The sequence below is a fragment of the Ptychodera flava genome, chromosome 11 (assembly GCF_041260155.1).
Source record: "Ptychodera flava strain L36383 chromosome 11, AS_Pfla_20210202, whole genome shotgun sequence".
In the NCBI taxonomy this organism is placed as follows: domain Eukaryota; kingdom Metazoa; phylum Hemichordata; class Enteropneusta; family Ptychoderidae; genus Ptychodera; species Ptychodera flava.
Window position 1 is genome coordinate 27,785,261 of NC_091938.1, and position 26,560 is coordinate 27,811,820.

A 26,560-nucleotide genomic window follows, 5' to 3' on the forward strand; every position below is an offset into this window, starting at 1 on the left:
AATTTTTGCGATTTTCGGTTGCAAAATTTGTTTCTCAAAACGTATTCATCCGACAGCTTTGATATTTGGTATGCAGGTTTCTAGGGGTTATCTTATTCATGGTGTATTAAGATAATGATGAAATCCGCAATTTTGTAATTTTGGGGCAATTTTTGCCATTTTGGTTCAAAAAATTGTTTCTCAAAAACTGCTCGTCTGATAGTTTTGATATTTGGTATACAGTTTCCTAGAGGTTATCTTAATATGATATATTGAAGTTATGATGACATCTGCAATTTTGTGTGTCGGGGGCAAATTTTACCCTTGTTGGTCACAAAATTTGTTTGTCAAACCGTGCTCGTCTAATATCTTTGATTGGCATGTTCTCAGGGATGGTCTTAATGTGATATGTTCAAATTATGATGTAATCCTCAATGGTGTACTTTTGCAGCTATTTTTGACATTTTTGTCAGGCCATCCTGAAATGAGCTATCAAAGATTTCCACTTTCTTAATCAACACATGTGTCACAAATAGTTATTCTCTACACAACACAGCGCGGCGCAGTGTCGGTCGTTAGGTCGCTCACAGGTAAGATAACGTCGGCAGTCTCCCTGAATGTTGGCGCGAAATTAAATTGCTTGCGTACGGCGTGACGACCAATTCACTTCTCCACTATTACAACCAAGTGAGTCTCTATAAGGTAACAAAAAGAAGAACGAATCACAATATTTAACGAATTGAAACTTTGGAAATTGTCAGCAATTGTCAACAATTTTCAAACCAGCGGCACGAAGCGAACGAAGAAGACCGAAACCTGACCTTTGAAATTCTTTTCGAAGAATAGGGCCGATGACAGCATTCACGATTTGATGATCCCTTTTTTAGTTAAAGGCCTGTGTTGGCGCCAGATTGTCTCATAAAAAATTTACCTACTAGATTACAATTTCAATGAAAAAGAAACGGTTATCACATCTCCTAATCCTCCTGCAGACTAGAACAAAGGCGCTCCCAGGGATCGCCAAAAGGGCCTTTAAATATACTGTAAATGTCCTCACTGTGAAATATAAATTAAAGTTTCCTTTGTATATATAACACGGAAGGTTAATGTTTTACGATCTTTGAAACATTTACTCAGAATCGTTTGTATGTTAAAATGCGAAAATATGGACTCGTTTACTATACCTTTCTATAACTTTTCAGACCAAATCGATGAAACAAAAAATGATTAAGTAGTTTTTTTGCACGCCCCCCAGTAAATGTCACATTGCCGCATTGTTCTGTAGAAGGCATGCAGCGATACTGACATATACACAATACACACGGTGCTTAGGAATACACTCATTTCTGTGTACGTTCCAGGCTTCACCTACGAGTAATTTATCGTTATATTGACGTCATTTTTGACGTCAACGACATGCGAAGCGTGAATCTTCCAATTCTCCAGGCTAATTAACACAGTTGGAATAATCATGAATTTGAATGCTAGCCAGCTGTGGGGGTAGACACATGCATTGAAACATTGTATTCGTTGACGGAAATGAAAGATCATAAATTACGTGAATAGTAATTTTCTGCCATCTGGTTGACAACGACCGTCTTTTCCCGCAATGGCATAGCTACAGATATTTATTGAACCGCCATGAAGCAAGAAAAAAACTGCATACTTCCACTTAGTCTAATTATAAGAGTTGTAGTTACTACAGTAACCGAAACGCGGGCAAATTTGCTGGTGGTCAACATAAGTCTTTATCAGACAAGTGAGCATTGCAACGTATGACCTTTGCACCAGGAAGCTGGAACAGGTGAGCCAAGAGCCTCTACGGCGTGATGTGCGTACTTGCATATGACCCGACTCTGTGTGCCCGTATAGACATGTTGTGATGATGGCAGTGTTAAACGTTTTCTTCATTCTTGCGTTCGCTTACTCTGTTTTCTGCAAAGGTAAGGGGAGGCTGTGTTTTTCTTTCCTTTAATTTACATGTGCGATAGTGTGCGTAGTTAATATGTAGCGATAGTAGTCTATATCATAAATCAGCGAGTATTCGTTGTGGGAGAATATCATATCTGATATGAAGACCGATGCATTAATCTTGTACAAACTGATTTCACAAGACTCAAACGAGTGTGTTTTTGCTGGATCTGACTACATAATTAACTTATCATTTATTTCAATGTCTTTGTGAGGGATATTTATGGATACATTAAAAAACGGGGTTTGTTTCAAGCTAACTTATTTAAACGCATTCCCTTAGCGTTTTGTCCGTGCGTTCTTAGTGCACGTATTGTTTATTTCTGACGTATGCATGCTTAGAAGGACCAAAGACTGCATTCGCTGGCACTTTTGATTTATTTTCCCGTATTTTGGTTCCGTTTAGACGTTTTCTTGGTCCATTCCCACGATAATCATGTGGAATTGCCCAGTGGTAAACTTGTCAGCATAGTCTGTATGCGTGTAATATTCGGTGTTCTTGTTTTTCAGTCATTTATATTTTAGTGCGGGCTTGTTCACTTGTCTACTATAACACTGTATATCGTAGAAACTGCACGGAACTTGCAAGGCTGGTACTTAATATTTCAAGATGCTTTAAGGTAGAACGTGCCTTGGGGACAGATATTCGGGCTCTTTTTTCACAATTCATTTCTGATCTACCACTTGTTGGGGCTCATTTTAAAGCTCTTGGGGTAAGAAAAAATTTCACAGTCAGAGTTTTTCAAAAATCGAAAATTTTGTTTTTTCCCATTGAGTTAACATTGAGATGGCAGCCATTTTGAAATTCGAATACAGGTTAATATTACGTTATTTGTTTCTTTAGAACCAAAATTTGCACCGTGACCCCTGCATCTTATTTTGATTTACAAAAAAATGGTTGAAAGTTTAATTGTTGAAAGTTTGTGTAAAAGTTTAAGTCTTTCACTTTCGAGGTGCATACGACCTTAAGGACTCGAGAATGATTTTGGAAAGTACTTATTTTCGAGGAACAAAGTAGTGAAAATCTTCGAGATAGTTACAGGTATTGCCCTTTAAGTTTTAAGGTAAGTGATAATGAAAAATAGGCGTTCGTGAAATCGGAGAAGCTTGCAGAAACACTTTGGAATTCTTACAAATGTCGATACAAACTTACGTTTGCCAGTTTTAATCGACAATTTCAAACAGATATCAGTGCAACAGATATTTGACATGGTGTGCTTATTGAACTGGATTAATTGCAATATGTTTGTCTGAATATGTATGCAACAACATTAGTTGTACTAAATATCATCCCCTATATCACAGGCCCTCAGAGTCTTTAACTAGCGAAAATTACATCTTCCTGCTAATGTTGACGTTTCTACGCAGCGTTAATATATGATAGCCGTGGTACAAATTCTGTGTTACGAAATCTGATATAGAATAGGCTGTTACGAAAGAAAACTGAGATCGCGGTGAACATTTATCAAATGCATCTCATCAAGGTGGAATGTGTCTCAAGGACAGATACTTGGGATCTCAAATATTTTCAATACTTTTTTGGTCTACCATTTGCCAGGGCTTACTTCGAAGTTCTTTGGGTTGCTATAGTTTCCACCGTTTTAGTTTGTGAAAGCCAAAAATTTAATTCCCCCCCCCCTTGAGTTACTGAACACAAAAAATGCCAGCCATTTTGAATTTCAAATATCGGTAAATGCTAAACAGATTGTTTCTCTACTACCAAACTTTTCACGGGGACCCCTGATTTTTTTATTCTTGATTTACTAAGAGAACGGTCGCAATTTTCCCCAAAGGAAAGTTTAAGCAAAAGTTTAAGTATTTCAGTTTCGGGGCTCATACGACCGCAAAAGCGCTTGCTTTATAGTCAAAAGATTTTTCGAAATCCGAATCTCGAGTATTTGGATACACTTAACTCAAGTATGGGTGGCCGAGTTTTATTTCTATCCTGATACTACGGGCCTCGATAAGCTAGGAGTTTCAGATCCCTATTTCCGAAAATTCGCAGCGGAAGCCATCATTTACGAACGAAATCCCCTTGTAACGTAGCAGGCACGACAGCAGCGAAATGGAGAAATCGCTTCGTTGTTCAGAGCCAGGTTTCGAAAATGAACAACTATTTGTATTTGTTTTACACCGTGATGCCGAGTGTTTCTATATTTACTCACCAACAAACACTAGGCTAGCGTTTGTAGTTTAAAAGACAACAGCGGCCGACACAATGTTTGCACGGTGGACTCAGAGTGTTTAATCGACAAAATTTTAATTAAAAATATTTACACTCATACATTGTTATATATTGTTCTTTTGATATTCATAAAAGGACGTTCTTAAAGGGCCAGTAATGCCGGTAACTTTTGATGATTTTCTCACTAATTTTTGTTTCAAATGTGAACAATAATTTCTTGTTCTACTCCCAAAAGCATGTTGATATACACGGTAGTTAGCTTGTCAACTCAGCCTGTGCATGTGTAAATAGCGTTGTTATTGTTGACAAGTGAATTCAGGTCCGGACTAGAATTCAAATATAAACAATAACAACGGATTTTGCACATATACACGCTAAGTTGACAAGCTGAATAGTGGGTGTTTCAACATTATTAAGAGTGGAATAAGAATTTGCAATTAAAATAATGAAAATATCATCTAAATTTAGCATTTCTGGCCCTTCAACCATTGAGTTTTCAATAAATTATAGCTTGGAATTACGACGTGCTTGGATGATAAGAAAAACGTTTCTGGCGATAGAAAATAAAGCCACCTGCATTCATTACAAACATTCTCCTTTGATAAATTTTGCAACAATTTAACCCAATACGACGTTCATTGTGCCACAGTCAACATCATCAGCGTTGCCGCTCTTCCCCCGCTCTCCCATTGAAAAACTCACCCGTACACTGACTGCTTGAACATTCTAATATTGCCTTTATCACATTTCCCGGTGATGAAGCTGCACAGAACGTTAACGACAGGTTTTTTTCTCGATATGTGTACGGGTCGGTACAACGATTGGTGTTTCCTACACTGAACGTGTTCTGGCAGTGAGAACAGTGGACGTCGTATTGGGTTAAATTGTTGCAAAATCTATCAAAGGAGAACGTTTGCAATTGATGCAGTTGGCGTTATTTTCTATCGCCAGAAACGTTTTTCTTGTCACACAAGCACGTTGTAATTCCAAACTATTTTGAAATTCACTGTAGTAAAGAAATGAACTCCGAGTTCGTGAACCACGTTGGCACGTAGACGCTGAACTAAACACCATTTTTTTACTATTAACCTCTGATTTCTCATCGTTGCAGCCAAAAATCGCATTGTGCCTTTTCGCTTGGCTGCCTTGATTTACTCGGTTGTCTTGATTTTAGGAGTCCCGTACTTCTTCGTCACATGAGCCGACGCGAATATTCCAAATTAAAAGTCAAATTATAGCTCATAAAAGAATAAATATTGACTTCGGGGGAAATGGTACGTTCTTTATCAAGATTAATTAAAAGCCAAACGATAGCAGAAAACAATTTTTACGAGCTTAAAGGGAATCAAAACTAGAGTCTGAAAATAGCGGGTATAAATCTCTTCAAGCTGTGAACATAGGGCTTAGGGTTAGTTAGAACGTAGATCTTTGCAAGTGACTTCCGCCGTCAATACACACACCTGGCGACAGATACAGTAACAATCTCCATGTTGCTCGGTTCTCGCTTCAAAAAGGGGAAGTATTCATACGCCTATTCGGCTAAAAAGGGCAGATGAACAATATGTGTTCAACGGACAACCTGTCAGATCGCCACCCGGTTAAATCAAAAGGCAAAAGACTCGAGGCACAATACGATCCTCGATATCTTTCAAAAAGTAAACGTAAAATTCGACACGACTTCTTCTTTACCTTAAAACCAATTCATCAAGCCATAAAAATATTCTCAATGGTAGTTCACTAAATTGTTTACTTCCTATCTGGAAAACAACCTGGCTGAAAGATACGGGTCTTTTTTTAGTTCATTGAATTTATATGTGTGACGCGGTTTGCTGAATACGGTAATAAAATAATTGTTCAACATGATAATAATTTGAATACCCTGATCGACTGAAACGTCATTGTAGGGATGTAAAACTAACAGATGGAGCGACAGATAATGAACACAACAACAGTTCTATGAACCCCAGATCTGTGCTAATTACGAACACCAATGACCTTATGACTGTGTTAATATATTATTATATGGTAAAGAACTAAAACTTCTGACGTTAAACGCGTAAACGTCATAACAGGGTGTTGCTAAAATAAACTAAAACAAATGCCACGGAGGGCACTGACAAGGTTTTAAAAATTAAAGTTATCTGCAAATTCCACTCGGTGACATTAATCTTCCTTCTGAGCACTTAATCAGTCTGTGAGCTTTTCTACTCCTTTAATAAAAAATCTCATCAGAAAGGATCGTTCGTATAATACTAAAATAGGCGTTTAACAATATATCCGTAAATACCAACAAGAATTATTTCTGCCATGCATACGCATTACGATTAAAAAAAGATAATCTTTGTAAAATTCTCGACATTTCCTACGATTTTTTCGGGGGATTACCCTTTCAAAACCGCCGAACCTAAGAGCGAGAAAACTCATGAACTCAATTCTACGTTCGAGTTGGGTTTGTTTACCCTGTTTTACCCTAAGTCTGTAATCAGTCACTTTTATGACGCCAAACAATGATGCGCCTGGGACTCGTGACTACTACGACCTTTAAATATGGCGGCCAAAACAGGGGTGGAATCAGCAATGAAAGCATTATTGTCAAAAACCATTGCCATTCTGTGTTTGTAAATAAGTCATTAACATCACATACGACCCATAAAATGTAAAAAATATTGGGAAATTGTATATGCCATCCAAAATGACAAAAATTTCAACATTAATCAATATTCTCAACGCGCACTATTGCACATCCGCATCCAACCTCATGTGATTAATAGTCCACTCCGACACGATTTAGTTTTTTTCGAATATACTTTAAGGTATTAGCGCATGCACGTTCAGTCGAGCCTGCCATGCCACTAACCTTAAGCATTTAATGTCAGCTTCGCATTCATTGAGTATTAGATATGGCTCTTCTAATTGAGCTTGTTAATATCAGGTTTTTAACAAAATACCAGGATTACGGTGAAAGTTTTTTCCAAGACACGTAGCTTTGAGGAAATTGCCCAGCGAAGCTCCCGATGTACGTGGTGCAATGTGTTACGTGCCCAAAATGTGAACTCAACGTTCAGAAGGAACGTTCAGCAAGCACAGTGCAAGAGCGTCTAAATTATAGTTTAGCAGTCTCCCATTTAGCATTTTAAATGGAGACAGTCGTCGGAACTCTCAGCTCAAAGGTTGCCAGGGACCCATATGACCGATGTAAACACTGTATCTAGGGTGCGTTGGCGACTGATGAAAATTGAAACATGTTTGTTAGCAATGAATATCGTAAAAGTTAATTGTTGAAGCTATGTTGACTTGAAGCATCTGAATATCATGCATGAAATACATTGTTTGTAAACAAATGCCGCGCATGCGCGATTCCGACGACTGTCTCCCTCTAATAGGTTCTGTACTGAACTTAGTTCATAATGTGATTTAGTCATTTTGAGATATATTCGTTTTTTACAGGAACAGTAAGATCGTGTAACATTTTCCACGTGTTTACTCCATCAAAGGTCAAACAACGTCTATTATATAAAACCCAGTATATTGATGGTGCAAAAAAGAGATCTGATTGGTCGAGAAGTGAAATTCACTGTGCTATATTCGCGATGTAGCACGTTTATAACACGCGCGAGCTCTCATCTAGAAAAAAACACATTCCTCTTTTAAAGTTTCACTGTGACGCCAGAATGTCAATACACTGTTATGATATGACAGCAATAAACCATCCCAGCAACGTGTATACTACTCGGTTTTGACCAGTTCACTTCATATATGTGAACTTGTCAAAATCTCGTGATGCACGTCGCCAGGTGTGGTACACTGCGTGAATATCACCCGGAGTTATTGCACAGCGCACCGCCTTTGTTGCGCTTCGCGTTCGTTAATTCCGAAACTCCCTGGTCAATTTGGAAAACCATTGGTTACGGAGGCAAGTGTATATCTAATGCCTAATATATTTAAGCGACCACCAATGTCACAAAACTAACTATATACCAATCAATTGCCCTGTGGATTACTTTTATATTCGAGATGGTGTGCGCATCGTGGGAGGCAGGACGTCATATGAAGGCATAGTTGAAGTTTTTGTCTCGGAAGGATACATCACATCCTGGATGAGAGTTTGTGACACTGATCGAGCTTGGACGATGAACGAAGCTGACGTTGTCTGCAGGCAGCTAGGTATGTATTTCAAGCGATTGTACGGCACCACTGATTACACTTTACTCGATACCAGTGAATGTTCATACACGTTTTAATCACCTTGAGATTTTCTTCCTTCAGTTAGATATTAAATCCCACGAAAGACAGATCAGGTATGCGCATATTTTGAAGATACATTGAGCTTATCTCTTCCTTCGGTCTTTCAGATGACTAACAGTGGTTTTGGAATCACCGCAATCACCAAAAGTCACTCCCTCATAAACGATTCTTACAGTCAAACATTTCTCAAAGCAACGAACATGTTAAGTTACTACAGTAACAGACAAATAGAGAGACAGTCTTTCTACTTGTCTGTGCTATTTTCATGGCGATATTTACAAAAATGTGTTCAGTACTAATACCTCTGAAAAATCTAGATATAAACTGTAGTTCTGTTGATTGCTTGACTAAGCAATGTAATGAGGACCGACACCCATTGTCAACATTCGTTCAAGTTGTCGTTTTACTCCCTTGAGTCGGCGTATTTTCGAGGTTAGCCCTCTAAGCTTACATTTCGCCGTTTACTACTAAGGCTGCGGGGTAAGTGTGTGTTTCTCCCAAACAATAAGTTCTCTGAAAAAATCAGCTCATAATACAATTTACGTATACATTCCCTGAAAACAAGGATATTGGAGGATGCTGTGGTTTGTATTTTGTTCAACCGTTGTTGTTGTTTTTTTACATAACGATCATGTGACAGTTAGTTTAAATAACTTCTAGAAGGTAGGTCTTTATCTTCTCCTGACGTCTGTAATGTACGATTAACAACATTGTGACCTGAAAAGTGTGTCTCAGATTTCTTTTATCTGTCCTAGCTTTCTTGATTTTAATACTTGTTTAATTTTGTCTGACCATGGATTAACCATCCGCCGGAAAAATTAACATGTCATAGAAAACGAACCAGACCCTCAACTAAAAATCACAGAGATTGATACAACAACTTTTGATTTCGTAAACTCAAAGTGCAAGCACTTCAATGTTTGTACAGGGGAGGGTAAAAACGATATCTGAGAGGTTATTTAAATTTGCTTTGTAATAGGCAGTGATTACAATATAATAAACACAGCATTTACTAATATGTAGGCGCCCAGACAAAATACTCTTTAGAGGGGTAACAAGCTCCGTTCTTTGCAGAGATGTCATTGTTTTAAAGGGGTCAAATTCTTGTTCTGTAATCTTAAAAAGTCAATGGTGAGGTCTCTAGTCACTGGAAATGATAAATTGTTATCTCATTCTTTGTCCACGCAGGTCTTCCAGGTGCTATGTGGGATAAAGGGAATACAATCATACAGAACGACTACTGGGCTGGTATATGGTTGACCGATATCAAATGCACAGGGAATGAAACGATTTTTCAGGATTGTGAATATGACAGTCTAACGGAAGAATGCAAAGATCACAGCGCCACCATATCCTGTAATCGTAAGTCTTAGTCACTAAAGACAATGTGTTCTTCTGTTAAATATATATACATGTATGTATATATATATATATATATATATATATATATATATATATATATAGATATATAGATATATATATATATACACACACATAATAACACAAATTACTTTAAGTACAAAGTAATGAAATTTGTTACTTAAGTTTCATGTATCCTGCAATCCTGTCATATATATATATATATATATATATATATATATATATATATATATATATATATATATATAAGCAATATATGTACATATTAATTACGTCATACACAAAGTGATAATATCTGTACTTAAGTTTCACGTATCTTGCAATCTTCCAACAGATCCAACTTTGTCTTTTTTCTCGTTTACATGGTTTGGGACGTACCATTATACTATGGTCTTAGGTGGTGTTAAATTCGATACATAATATTTGTTTTTCTGGCCACCCTTTGGAAGCAATAGCGTAGATTTATCACCATTGATTATACGTAGCTACATATGTTCATACTATATGTTCTGAAAGGTTTTCTCCTTTGTCCACTTTATCAACATGGTGTCCTTCCTTATAGATGCCGAATACTTGGGGTGTTTCCAACACAACACGACTTCTAACTTCTCACTTGTGCCGGGCGAAGAAATTGAATCCCTGACGATAGAGGGCTGTCTCAGCTTCTGCAGTGATAGGCGTTCATTTGCTGGCGTTCAGAATGGTAGTCTTTGTTACTGTTTAAACGCCATCGACGGCGATTCCAAGGAAGGGCAGCTGCGGAACGAACATTGCCAAACCCCTTGTTCTGGTAACGACGCACAGGCCTGCGGGGGACCATCGAGTATTGGCATATACAACGGTAAGGCGATACGTTTGGTTCTTAGCTCCTTGAAGAGTTTTCCAATTTGCCTGACATAACCTTCACATCGGAAAGTATAATAAAGTTTGGGGTCTTCCACTATTTTGAACTTAACTGACCTATTTCATAATACACGATCAGTAAAGTTGAAAGTGAACTAACCTCCTGTTTGAGGATTTTTATATTTTATCATAAGTAAGTTGTATTAAAGTCTTTGCTAAAATAAAGGGGTCACTTCGGTTGTTCGACAGCATATGAGGGCGTACTAACGAATTGGCCGAGCAAAGGCAAAGTCGGCATATTGTCCCCAAGGTGGTCTGCCTGCGGGTACAAATGTTTCACGAAGGCTCCCTTAAAAGAAGCAAGATGGCAATAAAACTTCAGCACACCGTTGAATTGTACTCCCTTGAGTGAGCTATACGCATAATTTTGTAAAAATGAAGGAATTTCTTACAATTCTAAGTATATTATCCTAATTGAAGAGTTAAAGTTGTCTGTCTTCTAATTCGCGAACATTGTGAACATTTTAAAGTATACCTATTGCACTGGCACAGCGTAAAAGGGTACTTTCTATTTATACAAGTCACAGGAAACACATTTTCAAATGAGCTGACTGCATTATACGATTATACGTGCACAATCTCGCTCACAGGCATACGGTGTAGGATAAACATGTAAATGTCAAGGAGTATAGGAAACGTCTGCAAATCAAATTCTTTGTAAAACTGTCACATCTCGGCATTGCCGATGCCTCGCAAATTGTAGTTCGCTCGATAAAAAGTTAAATGTTTTGGAGTAATTTGAACACTGATCTCCATTTTGAAATCTGTGACTTACAAGACGACACCTCTGTACGATCTGCTCACGCAGAGTAATTCGAAAAAAGTCCCCATACTGATAATTAATCAACAATCCAAACCTCTCACTACCTGTAATTTCAGGACACATGGGTTACTGTGGAAATGATACCAACATACGGAGGGATAACGGCACTATATACTCGCCAGGCTTCCCAGGAGGCTATGCGAACAACTCTTGTCGGTGGGTTATTACCACGGCGGAAGACACTTTCATCTCGAGTACTTTCACAGTTTTTGATTTGAAGAACGACAACGATACAATTGTTATCGAAGATAACAATGCAGATAGAAAAGTGAGTTTCTCCAAAGCAGACGTCGCAGACTTGTACATACCAGATATGTCCGCCAACGAAATGATAGTAACCTTTCACACGGACGACATGGGTGTCTCTGACGGCCAATACAGGTTTGCGATACAATTCGAAGGTGAGTAGTACGCCGTCAAGTAAACGTCCCTATCTACACTGTGTGTATATTGCGATTGGATAAATAAGTGACTGGGTGTGGGGTTAGTGTGTGTGAGAATGAGTGAGTGAGTGAGTGAGTGAGTGACTTAAAGCGAGGGCAAGCGATCGAGCATGTAAGTATACTAATAGCCTAAATACGTAAATGTATTATGTACATTTTCTTACTCTTTCCGGATAATATGTGAACTATTTCTGACAAATGATTTTTATTCCAAACTGAAATTTAGTTGTAGACAGGCAACGTTTACTTGTGAACTCGAACAGCCTGCTTTTCGATCGTGATTGTCGGAGAAGAATATTGACCGTATTTTGACACAACAAAAATACTGCAAAACACAGCAAATGTAATAACTTTTAGCGCACGTCTTCGGTGATAAATACAAAGCGAGTGAATAATGATAATTTGAGTACTGTTATATATACATGGCACCAGTGACTTAGTACCGAAACTGTTAACCAACTTGAAACACGGTCATCATATCCATTTAGATTTTTCATAATTCTTTTAATGCTTGTGTTACTTGTATGTCATGATCATTTTGCCATGTCATTCATTGTCATGTAGACATCAAAACGCTTCCTTTCATTTGATCACTCCTTGTCTTTCAATTATTACCCTCGCCAACAACGAGCTCTGCATAAACTCAAAACTTGCAGTGAATTATGCACATAAATAAAGAAAAGTGTCGTGCAGGTGAGAGACAGCACGTACACGAGGGGGGTTTTCGAGACTATTTTAATGTGTGTTTGTACTTATCGCAACGTTGGGCATACATGACTGTAAAATGCATGTTTCCAGAATACGCAAATTTAAAACGGAATTAGAAGCGAACGATAGGAATTACCGTAAGCGTCACGTGCTGGTGTCATTAAATACCATTACATCTTCACTACTCCTCTCGTATACATATCTTTCCCTTTTAACTAAGAAAAGAAGTGATCATTGTCATATCTTCTGAAGAGCCAGTTGGTTTGAACCAAGTTACCAAGTTGAACTGGTGGTGTGTGCAATATAAATATTAGTACTACAAAACACACTTACATGTAAATTATAACCATTTGTCTGCGGTCTTTAAAGTACATGTAAGTCTCATCGTTTATAGCAAACACTGGTGATTTGGGAGAACGTGTCACCGGTGAGAGAGGAACTATTTATTCGCCAGACTATCCAGCAGCATATCCACAAGTTGATGCTGAGTGGAATATATTCGCGCCAAATGGCAGTGTGATCAACATTTCATTTCCGATATTTGAGCTGAACAAGAAGAACGACAAGGTAGTTGTCATCGACGTCGAATCTGGACTCAGTGAAACTTTCACGAAAAACAATCTACCAGGCATTTACATATCAACATCAAATCGGGTAGATGTCACTTTTACGGCAAAGGAGGCATCTGGTGATGAATTCAAATTTGCATTGGCATGGAAAGGTTAGTACAGTCATCGTTTGCATCTAAAAATACTCTATATACCCACTGGCAGACAAATCAAAAACCAGAGTTGGTTTCGGCTTTGCGAACCTCGAAACACTGTGTAGCCTTGCGAATTGAAAGTGAAAGTCTGGTAAATTTACGTATTGTGAATGCTTCCCCTTATATTACGGTGACACAAGGAGTCGTAAGCGTTTCTTAATTGTTGATATTTAAATTTTACCATAACTGTGTTACTGACTATCAACAAACAGTACTGATATGCAGGTCTTTCAGCTTTTTCGAATTTCGAAAAACTACGACGGTTATTTTTTTCTCAAACCAAGAGCTTTAAAATGAACCCCTACAAGAGGTAGATCAAAAAAGAATTGTAAAAGTTTGAGAGTCCGAATGTCTGTCCCTGAGGCGCGTTCTACCTTAACTTGCACAGTGTGTTTTGGCAATAGTCATCTATCTCTGCTAAGACCATAACCCCTAGGTATGTTTTTCTAAAATATTTAGGTTATGTCTTTCCTAAGCCCGGAAAGACTTTCATGTTTTTCTAACCAGTGATTAAACGAGTTGGCAACTTTAAAGTTTGGCTTATTAACACAGTCTTGTATACTTTAGAAGAAGTGTGATGAATATGCAGTTGTTCACAGTCAAACTAAAAGATTTGTATCTACCAAACACAAAAAGTTTCACGATATGCGAATGATTTACTTTCAAGGTAACAGTCAGTATTACACTCAACCTTGCTTTTCCGATGCGCGATTCGCCAAAAAAATACGTGACGAGAAATAGAGAAGTCTAGTGCCAAAAGGGAAAAAACAAATAAACAAAAACAAAATGACGTCGGGTATTGTACAAGTGCCCTTTCACGTGACCGTTTGTAGGGTGTCGTCTGCAGCATTGGAACAATGGCGGTCGGTTAGGGGCCACTTGAAATAGAAGTGCTTCGATGAAGTTAAAAATTGGAGTAGAGTGATTGTTTTACATAATTATATTTTTGACCATGTAATTGTATTTATATCTATGCACGTTGTATTTAGTATCTTAAAATAATCAGATAAATTGGATAGAATTTTCACTGGATGACAGTCAGCCATACCTGTATCCTGACAGGGGTACATGTGCAGTGACTTTCTTTGTACATTCTAATAACTGTCGATATCAGTGCTTCATACTGCCTTTTAGATTAGCGCTCTATCCGTATCCTGGACGAGCGAATGCAAACACAGGCAGCTAAATCAAAGTGCAGTCAACGTTCGCACCTGACATAAGAAAAGGCGTAGCGTATATTGTTATTTATTTATTCTTTATTTCTCGAACGTCCTAATAAAATTAAAAGGAAACAAAAAGGTCACAAGTATAAGTTCTGTTAATAGGCAACAATCATGTGGACAAGAATATTATTTGTACTCAGAGATACATGTTTGTGGGATCATTCAGTCAGTGTGTAACAGAGCATTGAAATGTCTATCTCTGCTTTTATATTAAATGAACATAGATATTGTCTAATTCTACAATATTTTAGAAACAAAACTATATAGGATTACTATAGGTAAAAACCTTTAAGCATCAGCACGGATATGCAAGCATATTTTTTATCTGGAAAACACTCTGATTTTGTCAACGAAGTCTTGGGATGTTTCAACATTTAAATTTAATACGATGTGTATATTCTTTTAGCAATACCTTCAAACAGGTCTGAAGAAACGATACAGGGTCTGAACGGGACAGTGGTGTCGCCATTTTATCCCTTGGCGTACCCGACAAATATGTCCTACACCTGGTACATACAAACTGAGGATGATGCTCTGGTTAAAGTGATGTTCCTCGAATTTTTCCTCCGGGAAAACGACTATGTTGAGATTGGAGATTCAACGGAAAACAGTTCGTCAATCGTAAGGTACTATTGGAACTGCAACTGCGGATTACCAAAAGTACCGTACTCAAATTCTAACCAAACAGCGATACGACTGTCCTCGTCAGAAGCTGATCCTTCCGCCATTGGACGATTTAGAGCAATATTCTACGGTAATGCGATCAAATTTCGAATTACAGATTCATAGGACAGTAAAACAAACATTGCTACTTTTTTACCGAGAATACTAAATTTTAGAAATGTTTTGCCATAGTACATGCCGGGAGATAAAATCTCCAATTCTTTTCAGTATTCGAATTTAGTACCGCACGACAGCTAGTAGCTCCACGCCTTTAAATCGAAACTGTCTGTCACTCAGTTTGTTGATTTTAAAGTTCCTTGAATTGTCTTTCGTGTTAATTATAAGACTATAGAAAATTCAGACATTACCAGAATAAGTCGAATAACTATCCTTCATCGTCAATATTCCAGCTGTATGGTCGTGTTACTACAACGAGAGTGTGGAGAACGGTCAGGCGGTGCCATCGGAGTCAAGTCACAAACCTGGCGAAAATCTAACATTGGAATGCGACAAAGGTTACTTACCAACTTCCAATCTCACAGAAATCACATGCCTTGAAAACGGGACATGGGATGGAAAGTTGCCAGATTGTGCAAGTAAGTTCAAAAATATGACAGCAAAAACAAAATATCAGTTGGTTGTTTCTAAACTAATGTTTATATATATGTTGAACGACATAAGAACAACATTTCTGACAAATACAAGTCAAAGAGACTACACATCAAATAATCTTCATTTCTAACGCCACCATTCTTTTAAACACACAAGATGCTATCAGCTGTATTTCTGAATATTTGCTGAAACAAAAATAAATTTGTACTTAAAGTTGCGACGTGTGAAGATCCTGAGGATGTGGATTACGGGTACGCTGAGTGGAATGACACCACCTACGGCAACAACGTCACTTATTCTTGCTACGAAGGCTACACCCTCAACGGAAGTGAGATAGTGACGTGTCAGGCTGATGCTGAGTGGAGTGCACCACCTCCGGTCTGCATCGGTAAGCTTCTTCTCCATCAGTGTGGGTGTAATTTCACATTTTGTCTCAATTTCGTTAAGTTACCAAGTTTGCGACAAATCGATTCAGTCATGTCCTAGAAACGGCTGCGGGCGGACAAATAAACGCACGCACGCACGCAGGGAAACCGGATCCATGAGTTCCCGACTTAGTTAGGCGATGATCAATAAATGAAATCACTACCCTTTGGTTCCTTTGTAACAAGCAGTATTCAATCTGCTCGACACTTGTTACATGTATGTGCACACAACAAGGTTTGCAAATAGAGAAAAAAATTATCACAATAGCAATGCCCTCATAGTGTGAAACTATATAACATTTTGCAGGTTACCGTTTGCTTTGGAACATTCGGCTGCAACATGTAGATGTATTTACAAATTCAATTTTTATAAATAATCAGTTTGTTCCTATGCTCTGCAATCACCAGTCGGCTGAAATTGATTAACCTGCGAGTAGACGTAGCGTGTGCTCTTGTTAACATCAAAGTTGATAACCGTAGATCATATTGACATTGTCTATGTTTGTTCATCTGCCTAATGATTTCCTCAAACTAAGATAATAGACTGCATACAACGTGAAAAATCCGGACTCTGTGATCTACATTTGATCTTCTGGGGGGATGGGCCGGTGGAATTGGTGGTTGGTCACTTTTTAGAAAACTTTCCAAGGGGGAGGGTCACTTGTTAAAAACCTATCTTGGGGAGGGTCACTTTTAGCAGAAGACGATTTTACGGCCAAACCTTTGAATGTCCATTTGATATTTCCTGATTAGGAAATCGCCAACGAAATACATTGATTCTTTTAAATACATACACAATATCGACAAGCTTCACAGGCCAAGAAGATGCAGTGGTATCCCACATTGAACACCTTGACCAATTAAAATTGATAAAGACAAGAGACAAAAATATGAGGAATTGCAAAGTGTATATCAATTATCAAATGTCTATAAATGCGCAGATATTGTTAGTTTTATGTTTTATCATTGTAAAAATCTGATCATAGTTCTCTCATAGACTAGCATGTATGGTGAATTCAACATTTCGTTGAAGTTCCAAAATCCAATTTCTTGCACACACAATCATCCATTTGTAACCATCCCAGTCTAATCAAGTACATCAATATCAATAATCAAGCACACTTTAATACGCAGATTTACCGAGTTTTGTACTGGAAAAAAGGATTCTGGTTTCCTCATAGACTACCATGTATATTAGAATCAACATTTCGGTGAAATTGCAAAATCCAATTTCTTGCACACACATCCAATTGTACCATCATAGACTACCATGTATAATAAAACAACATTTTCAGTGAAATCCAAAAATCCAAATGCTTGTACACACATGCACGGTTTACTTCCCACTTCAAGTAAAGTACATTTACATATACATTCAAACATACATAAATGTACAGATGTGGCTTGTTGTGCGGGGGGAATGGTCAATACTTTGCCTGATAGACTCCCATGTATTATGATTTGATGTTCTTGCCACATCTTGCCTCCTTATAGTTGCGCAAAATATAGTGACACTCCCGCAAATGCATGACTCTTCAAAAATGTTTGCGTGATAAATTGCAAACCTCCCTCCCAAAATGCCAGGCCAACCCCCTGTAACTCTGTCTGTAATTTACATAACAATTAAGCTTATTGTTATGTAAATTATTTTATTTTTTTCTGATTTATTCCTGGGAGAACTGCAGAGTTGTTTTTTTGGGGGGGAGGGTTAAGTTTTAGAATGCCGTACAAAGGGGTTCACATTTTACACACAAGGATAGGGGGAGGGTCACATTTTATAGTAATTACTGAAGGCTCCCTTGATATCGACAGGTAACGTCAACTTTTCATCCACACACGAAAAGTGGCCGTTCGCTGGTTTCATTCGATGACTCTCATTTCCTCTTTTGTGTTCTGGTTTAATAACACTGTGTTTTTCCCAAAGTTGTGTCGTGCGATGACCCAGGTCAACCAGATAATGGCTACTTCGAGGGCGTCGACTTTACCCACGGTAGTAACGTCACATATTACTGTCACGATGGGTATATACTGAACGGAACTGAAACCATGACATGCCTGATAAACGGAACATGGGATTCAGAACCGCCTACATGCTATCGTAAGTGTTCTTGACCTTTTATGTGTCCAGTAACTTGTATCAGATAACCCCAGCGCACACATATACCTTGGTGCTCAGCTAAGCGTTGATTCAGAATTCGCTCTTTACTTACCGCACAACATCCAAACCGGGGCGACAATCAGGTTTCATCACCAAGGAAAGTACAAACCTCCCATCTCTGAAAAAAAGACAACAATGTATTACATTTTCAGACATGTATTCCACAAGATTATTTTTAGATCATGGTAAATTTGTCTAATTCACCTTACCTAGCGGTTTCCTGTGGAGATCCCGGAGAAATTGAAAATGGCAACAAAATTGGTGAAAACTTCACGTACGAATCAGAAATCAAATTTGTCTGCAACGAAGGGTACACCCTCAACGGTACAGAAAGCATAACCTGTTTATCAAATGGATACTGGAGTGATGATGTCCCAACATGTGTCGGTAGGTGTCAGCGGAATTATACAAAAAATGTCAGTCCTAGCTAGATTCATTTTATTATCCATGTGATTTTCAAGCAGTGACTAGCTGACCGCAACTACAAAATATTATAACTGGATGATTTAGATCCCTTAGCAAGTTAAAGTTTCGACCGTTCTGTAGAAATAACTATGTAAAATTGTGAATAGAATTGTCACGAAATCGTCATATTTTACACAATGTTATGATAGCTTTAAAACGTCCTATTGAAGCAGCACCCTAATCAACGTATAGATGGGGAGAGGCTAACAGTCAAGCCAGTTAGCTCCAGTCTCTAGAGGGCGCCGAACTCCCTGGTCATATAGACTAGAACAATATTACCTTTCAAAGTATATTAGAAAATCTATACTGATGTAATGACTAAAGATTTGTTCTTCTGAAACGCCGCTATATTGTTGTCCATTTTGGATTTGATGTCAAAAATGCCTCAAAATCATCCTTAATGATTCAACATTGCAGCTTTCGTTAGTGCTCAATAACGATTGATGGCGTCCACGTTAATCGATTATAAACTTTTGATCTACCACCTTTGGGGACCCTTTTTTGTTCAAGGTTTAAATAAAATTCAGCGGCTTGTGTTTGCGGAAATTGAAATATTTTTTTTTAAATGTTCTGCTTTGTAAAGAAAAGTGAGGGTTGTTAGATTCTGTTGTCAATTGCCAAGGCAACCTGACAAACGCGGATATACCTCGCTTGCTCAACTATTTCATAATCAGAAATGACATGCTACTTTGAACATACCATCTCTTTCAGAGGCAGCTACTCAACAGGCTATGTGTAAGTAAATATTAACCATGCATATTATTTTGACGATACTAATTCACAAAATGTATCCTTTCTCTGTTTCTATTTCTTCGTCCCATGAATTTGCCTCTGAATAAAGAGAACCAAACTAAACTCTGAAAGAGGACGAATAAACAGTATATTTGAAGTCAAAATACGGTTGAGTTCGTTTATTGAAGATGGGTGGGCACGATGGGAGCTGTAACACCACAGCGACACTTCCTCAGTTTCACTTAAGTCCCAACTGTAGTTGTTCCGTTTGCTGACCTTGTGAATTGAGTGTGTCCTTGGGACGTGATCACTGGACCCACCAGTGAACCTTCAACTTGGTGGTAGGGAGGGTAATAATGGTGACCTGAGTGGAGGCAGAGCGGATAACATACCTATGTAAATGGACCGGCGAGTCAACCATCAAAGAAGACAATTTAGTCATTAGGGACCTTGAGGGCATCTTTTCCCGCAAAAGAGAGGATATTACGAAACCTGATTAGATAAACATTATTCCAACTGCAAGTTAATACCATTTGTTTATTTTTCTTATTATATACAGATATTGCGATCGTTACAGGATGTTCGTTGGCAGTATTAATTATCCTCATTATAGTGTTAATCGTCTGCTGTCGAAGGTAATTTTAAAGCTAAATCTAGTCAGCGTAACTTCACGTTAACTTGTTTTCAATATACATTTCTTAAATTTATTCTTTATCAATGTTTTCATCTTGTATTTTTGTCAGTTTTTGGTTTCGGAATCAAGTATAAAAACGGCATGTGAAAAGAAAAGTGAATTTAAAAAATTGCAATACATTGGCACTAGTGTCGAAAGTAATAAATGTTACGAAAGTAGCTGTAATTAACGGACAGTTGGATTCTAAAGCATACATTGTCTCTTTTTTTCAGGTCGTCGAAAGGGAAGGCGAACTTGGAGCAGGTCCAGCAACCTTACGGTGAACCAGCAACACCTCATAACCAAGGCATAGCGCCATCTATGGACCAGGGAACTGATTCGCTCAACAACGCTAAAAACAGCAGAGCCACGATTTCCCAAACTTTCGCCATGGAGGATATGAATGATTCGGAAAAACAATTGCCGAGGATTGCATCGAAGGGTTCCTTGTCAAAGGAATATGTTGGTGGTGTGTACATTCAAACAATTAATTCCGGTTTAATATCCAGTGTTGTCGCGTTAAATAATATTTACCAACTTGACCACGGCAAGGCGGAACCGACAGCTTCAAAGAATGCAGACAATGGGAGACGTTCACAGCGAGACAGTCGTACACTACCCAACAGCCCCAGTCAAACGGTTCTGGACGCAACGGTGCAGGACGTTGGCCTTAAAGACAGTAACATTATGAAACCTACTGGCGGAAATATGTCAGATAACTTGCCATACTATGCCAGTGTGCACAAGAAGGATGCCCGTTTTGCTGGTGAACAACGTGAAAGAGGAACGAACCAAGCCCTTGGCGATGATCGCGTTCACGCCGAGTCAAGTGGTTCACATCAAACTGCTCAAAACTCGCCCATCTACGACAATCCCTTCGAAGCGGACGACTCCGACGATCGTGGCGAATTTCTCCAACGCGACAACAGTCTCTACCACACAGCTGACAACACAGGTTTTGTGAATCCAGCAAGCGTGCCCGATGACAAGAAACGTTTAGGACCATCCTCTTACATACCCAAAACCTCTTCAAGGGGTGAGATTAATGATTCGAACCGAGAGGATGCTGGGTACAAAGAAAATAAAATTTACAAACCAGTCAGAAGGTTCCCGTCGGAGGACCTGCCAGAATATGCCGAAGTAGAAGGCCAGGACTTTGGTTTCGTTGAGAACGAGCTGTATGACAGAGGAATGAACCAAAATGGCGACTATAATCGCAGTGACTCCGGCACAAATGGTTTACGTCACAGAGGCTCAAAAACAAACTTTTACGTTGGAGACACCGAAACTGACGGCCCTGACGACCGCGGTGAATTGCTCCATCGTGAAAACATTCTGTATGAATCAGCGGACACCGCCGACCTTACCGGTGCATCAAGCACGCGCGACACCAGGCAAATTTCCCGACTGCCCACTTACGATTACATTCGCGACACTCCCAGAACCCCGATTCGTTACTCGACTGTACACGATTTCAGGCTCAGAGAAAATGATATACACAAGCCTGCCCGTGGACATTCCTTAGATAATCTGCCGGACTATGCCAATATGTACAACCACGACAATATTTCCGACGAAAATGACGTATACGACCGCGGTGTCGATGGAGATCGCGATGGCAATCGCAGTGGCTTACATCATTTGAGCTCGAAAACCCACCACTACGATAAGGTCGGTAGAGGCGACGACGCTGGCGACCGCGACGATCGCAATTGGCTCGAAAGGGATAATATTCTCTATGAACCAGCAGACGACGCCCGCCGTTTAGAGAGTGAATCATACATCCGAGACACTTGGAACATTTCGCGCGATAGATCGTACGACTATGTTCCTAATACCGCCAGAAGAGCGATTCAAAACTCTTCAAACGCACGGGATACCAAGTTCAGAGAAAATGACGTTTACAGTCCTGCCAGGGGAAATGCGTCACATAAACCGCCAGTGTATATCAATGTGCGCGACCGGGACTACATATCTGTAGTGAATGATCCGAATGAAAGTCATGGGTTGAATCGTGACCATGCCGATTATCGCGGTGTCTTCCAGCCAAATGGGTCTCATCGCCCTCGTTCAAAAGCACCCATCTACGAGGAAGCCCTCGGAGCCGACGGTAATGTCCACCGAGGTGAATTGATCCACGGTGATGGCATTCTCTACGAATCAGCAGACGACACCCGTTTTACTAGTGATTCACGCATGCGCGAAACTAGGAACATTTCACGACTAGGATCTAACGATAACATTACGAGCGCCTCAAGTAGCTCGAATCGAGACTTATACGAACAGGACGTCGAGCTCACAGAAAATATTTACGAACTTGCGAGGGAGAATACGTTACATACTCCGCCACATTATGTCAATATGCCCGACCAGGGCCACATATCTGTTGAAAATAATCTTTACGAAAATAGAGGAACTCTAGACCGTAGTGATTATCGCAGTGGCTTCTAATATCAGAATATAATCAAGTGGTTCAAATCTCGTCTCAAGACCACAACTGTGCGATGAAGCCATCAGAGCAGATCGCGGCGAATCACGCCATCGACGGTAATCAACAATCTCTACAGAACAGCAGACGATAAGCTAACTTATTTGTCGGGTCTAAGATGCATGCGCGATTCAAATAGTTCGAACGGGTTCCAAAATGACGAAATTTACAAAATTCAATAGGGTAAGCTACCTCGAAGAAATTTAAGTACAACAAATTAAAATAAGTTGTGATAAAGCTAACCATATACTATATCTGTTGTTCATCCGTCAAACAGTAACCAATCCAAAACCCTGAAACTTTGAGATATCATATATAGCATGCCAGTACTTGAAATTACTTGAAGTATCCGACGGTATAAAATAATATTTTTGATGAATTAACTATTTTTTATGACGGACCGGGACTGTCACATTGCCTGCTATGAAGTATTCTATTGTAAAGTTAATGCAAGACAAGATCGCTTTCCAAACCGGTAACAAGAGGACTGTAATATCCAGCCTCAGCGTCACTTCACGTTTCGGTGCAATAACAGAAAGAACCCATCGCAACTTCTGGGTGCACTGTCATGCTAGGATATGGCCCTCCACTGTAGATGCATTTGTTCGCATTTCCGCCAAGCATTATCCAGAACGTGCACGTGAGATCATATTTGGCGCAGAGCTTTGATAGTAGTGAATTGCCGTACGAGAACTTTGAAAGTCTTCAATAAGATCTGGAAGAGTAGTAGTTGGTTGTAGTTCATGTCCTTTTTATTGCTCAATTTATTTTTCCTTATTATTCGGTAAGAGTAATTACCAAAAACCATATACAACATGCCTGCGCCATACATGATCTATCAACATGATTATTATGGTGGCCCTATATTGTATTTGTTCTATTGAGTACGCGTTCTCATGATGACCATTACTTTAATAAAAGTTCACCTCTGAGGGCGCTCATCATGATGCAACGAAACTGAGCTATACAGGATATGTAAACAGCAAGTATTCAAGTACTAATTTAGTTCAAAGAATTTATAATGAAAGGTTTTCGGGGTTTCCCTTGACGCTTTTTTACAAGCAATCTATATTTATATGTGCGAGTAAAACACCAAACAGCAATAATAGTACATGAGTAATATTTCTAAAAATCTTGCGTTCAATGTCGAATTAAAATTGCACTACCATATCTTCCTCATTCACTGCCATGTGCATCGACATTGTAAATTTCACTAAAACGTTAGTGCAAATCTAGACTTCATAATTTCACATCCTTCAGAACTTAAGCTTTGAGTAAAGCAGTTTGTTTCGACACCAATGTAAATTGTCTCCTGTCTGGTAAAAGCCAATCAAATTTATAAACTACCAGTCACCGTTTGATATGTAAATTAAAATGTAAATGTAAATTTTGTGAGTTTGATTTTTTCATTGTAGCCATTGTAACTTCCCGGCGAAGAACATTACGAGAGATACTTTTTTAAATTTAGTTTATTTTTTCACTCAGTTTTCACTCAGTTATGATTATATGTACGTAAAAATTGTTAAATAAAAACCGCTGAAGGCAGAAATAGTAATAACAATCTTAACCGTTTTTGTTTTCCATGACATTAGATCATTAAGTTAGTCTAGTTGCATATTTCCGTTGCTGGCTGCGCTTTGCTTAACTTTTTTAAGCACAGAGCAGCCAGCGGAAGAAATGGGACAGGAAACCGGACAGCTAAGAAGTATTTCAGGGACTGTGTTTGCATACTTCTATTTCTTAAACTGTGATGAGATGTGCGCCTTAGCGCCCTCACGTGTCCTGACCTACATGTAGGTATCACCTAGATAAAACTTATAACAGTTGGGGGTTTGCAGTGTCTTCATTGCTTCCCTGAAATAAACAACAAAGAGGATTGATGAGCTCCAATGTCTTCTCTATTTTCTATTGCATTTGTTAAGAGCGTGACAGTCATTGTGGTGCAGGCTGATGTATCTTTACTCTTTCACCACCATGGTTTGTCCCACATCCATCGTTTTCTATGGTAAAGTTGGACCTGTACACAGGGAACTGGGGGTGAAAGGGTTAAGGTAGAATACACCTCCAAAGTGAAAGTCTTAAACTTTTGCTTAAACTTTCCTCAATGAAACCTCTAACCCTCCTCTTACCAAATCAACAATAAAAATCAGGGGTCATCTTGCAAAATTTGGTACCAGAGAGACAAGTAACTAGAGATATTTCTCATATTCGAAATTCAAAATGGCCGCCACCCCTGTGTTAACTCTATGGAAAAAAATAAAAATTTTCGATTTTCGAAAGATTAAGACGGTAAAAAGTTTTCTCACACCAAGAGCTTTAAAATGAACCCCCACAAGTGGTAGATCAGAAAAGAATTGAAAAAGTTTGAGAGTCCGAATATCTATCCCAGAGGCGCGTTCTACCTTAAGTCATCTCGTATAGCCTTGTTTTTCAAGCTGTAGCCTCCTCAACAAACCTTCATGTAATGGACTCGCTTGGAAAGGACTTGTCGAATCAGTGCTGGCATTTGATCAGTCACGCCATGGATCAGTTACTATAACTTCGAGCTCCGTTTTGTTTAATTTTGAAAACGCTTTTCTTTTTCCTGGAGGCTATCTGCAAAGGGTGTCGTTAAGGGCGTCCTAGTTTCAACGGAGCTTTGCTCACCGTCAAAAGAAGTGAAGCAACTTTAACTTTAGAAAGTACTCTTTATTTTTATTCTATAAAGACATATGCATGTTTTTCTACTGCTTATGTTAAACTACAGAGTATTGGCGTTGTGTGCAATGATAATGCTTAACGACAACATTTGGCATCACATGCGTCAGACACACCTGACAAGTTGAACGCCAGGCATCTTGATAAAGTTTGTTTGAGTGAAACAAGAGCGGTACTTGACATATAAAGCAAATAATGATAAGAAAATCATAATCAACATTTATTTAGTTTAAATTCCTGCTCGCTAAACATTATCGTATGCATGTGACTCGGTCTCTCCGCCTTGAACTTTCATCAAAACATTGGAAGTCCAAACTCGACCAAAAACAAACATTAAAACCCACTCCATGTCTGTAAGTGTCACAAGGTTTGACGCGCTCAAGTGCGGCGACAAAGAAAACTTTTCCGCTCATAGCGTTAAGTAGGTCAATAATATGAAGTACTCACTGGAGCCTTGGTCTGATTGCGTATTGACCTTTCAGATAGGATGGTGAGCCCGAGACTTGACCCCTAAGGAAGGCAGTTTATTTCTCATCGCTTCATGGGATAAGAGGCGATGGGTACTTCATCATGTAATCCGGCTCTTTTGTCTGTAGGATGGTCAATTTAAGAAAACAATGAATGAATAAAAAATCAGTAGTATTAAAGATACATTCCATATCAATTATTTGTTTCAAGAGAATGGTACGTGATACAATACACTCCTTATTTTCTCTTTGACGTATAGACAAAGCGGAGGACACAGAAAGAAATAACAAGGCCAACAAAAAACCAGTATATCTACGTTGATTTTATCTTCCTGCAAAAAATAGGGGACCTTGTAAAATGACACTTTTCACAAAGAGCGTGACATGCTACACTTGAAATTAATTTATTTGAATTTTAAGAATTTGCGAGACGAAGGTCACTCTAACACACATTTAATGGGACGATGATATTACTTCTGTTTTGGTTAGGCCTCTTTTTTACAAAAGTTCTACGCATTAGAAGTTTCAACATCAGCAAGAAAACTTAATCGCTCTGT

At 38.8% G+C, this 26,560-nt stretch overlaps 1 protein-coding gene across 1 annotated transcript; it reads left to right on the forward strand.

Moving 5' to 3' along the window:
- The first annotated feature begins 1,777 nt into the window (after positions 1-1,777).
- Positions 1,778-24,724, forward strand: LOC139144453 (uncharacterized). The gene is made up of 14 exons (XM_070715153.1): positions 1,778-1,922; positions 8,150-8,299; positions 9,569-9,742; positions 10,323-10,601; positions 11,543-11,887; positions 13,032-13,358; positions 15,030-15,377; positions 15,697-15,882; positions 16,113-16,286; positions 18,248-18,421; positions 18,695-18,868; positions 19,658-19,681; positions 20,238-20,313; positions 20,585-24,724. Exons 1-14 carry the CDS (start codon positions 1,862-1,864, stop codon positions 22,800-22,802), a joined length of 4,710 nt encoding a protein of 1,569 aa, XP_070571254.1. The 5' UTR covers positions 1,778-1,861; the 3' UTR covers positions 22,803-24,724.
- The last annotated feature ends 1,836 nt before the right edge of the window (positions 24,725-26,560 follow it).

Coding starts and splice junctions, on each gene's coding strand:
- LOC139144453 (XM_070715153.1), top strand. CDS start 1,862: ATGATGGCAGTGTTAAACGTTTTCTTCATTCTTGCGTTCGCTTACTCT. Junction 9,743..10,322: donor CGCCACCATATCCTGTAATC/GTAAGTCTTAGT, acceptor CCTTCCTTATAG/ATGCCGAATACTTGGGGTGT. Junction 15,378..15,696: donor ATTTAGAGCAATATTCTACG/GTAATGCGATCA, acceptor TCAATATTCCAG/CTGTATGGTCGTGTTACTAC.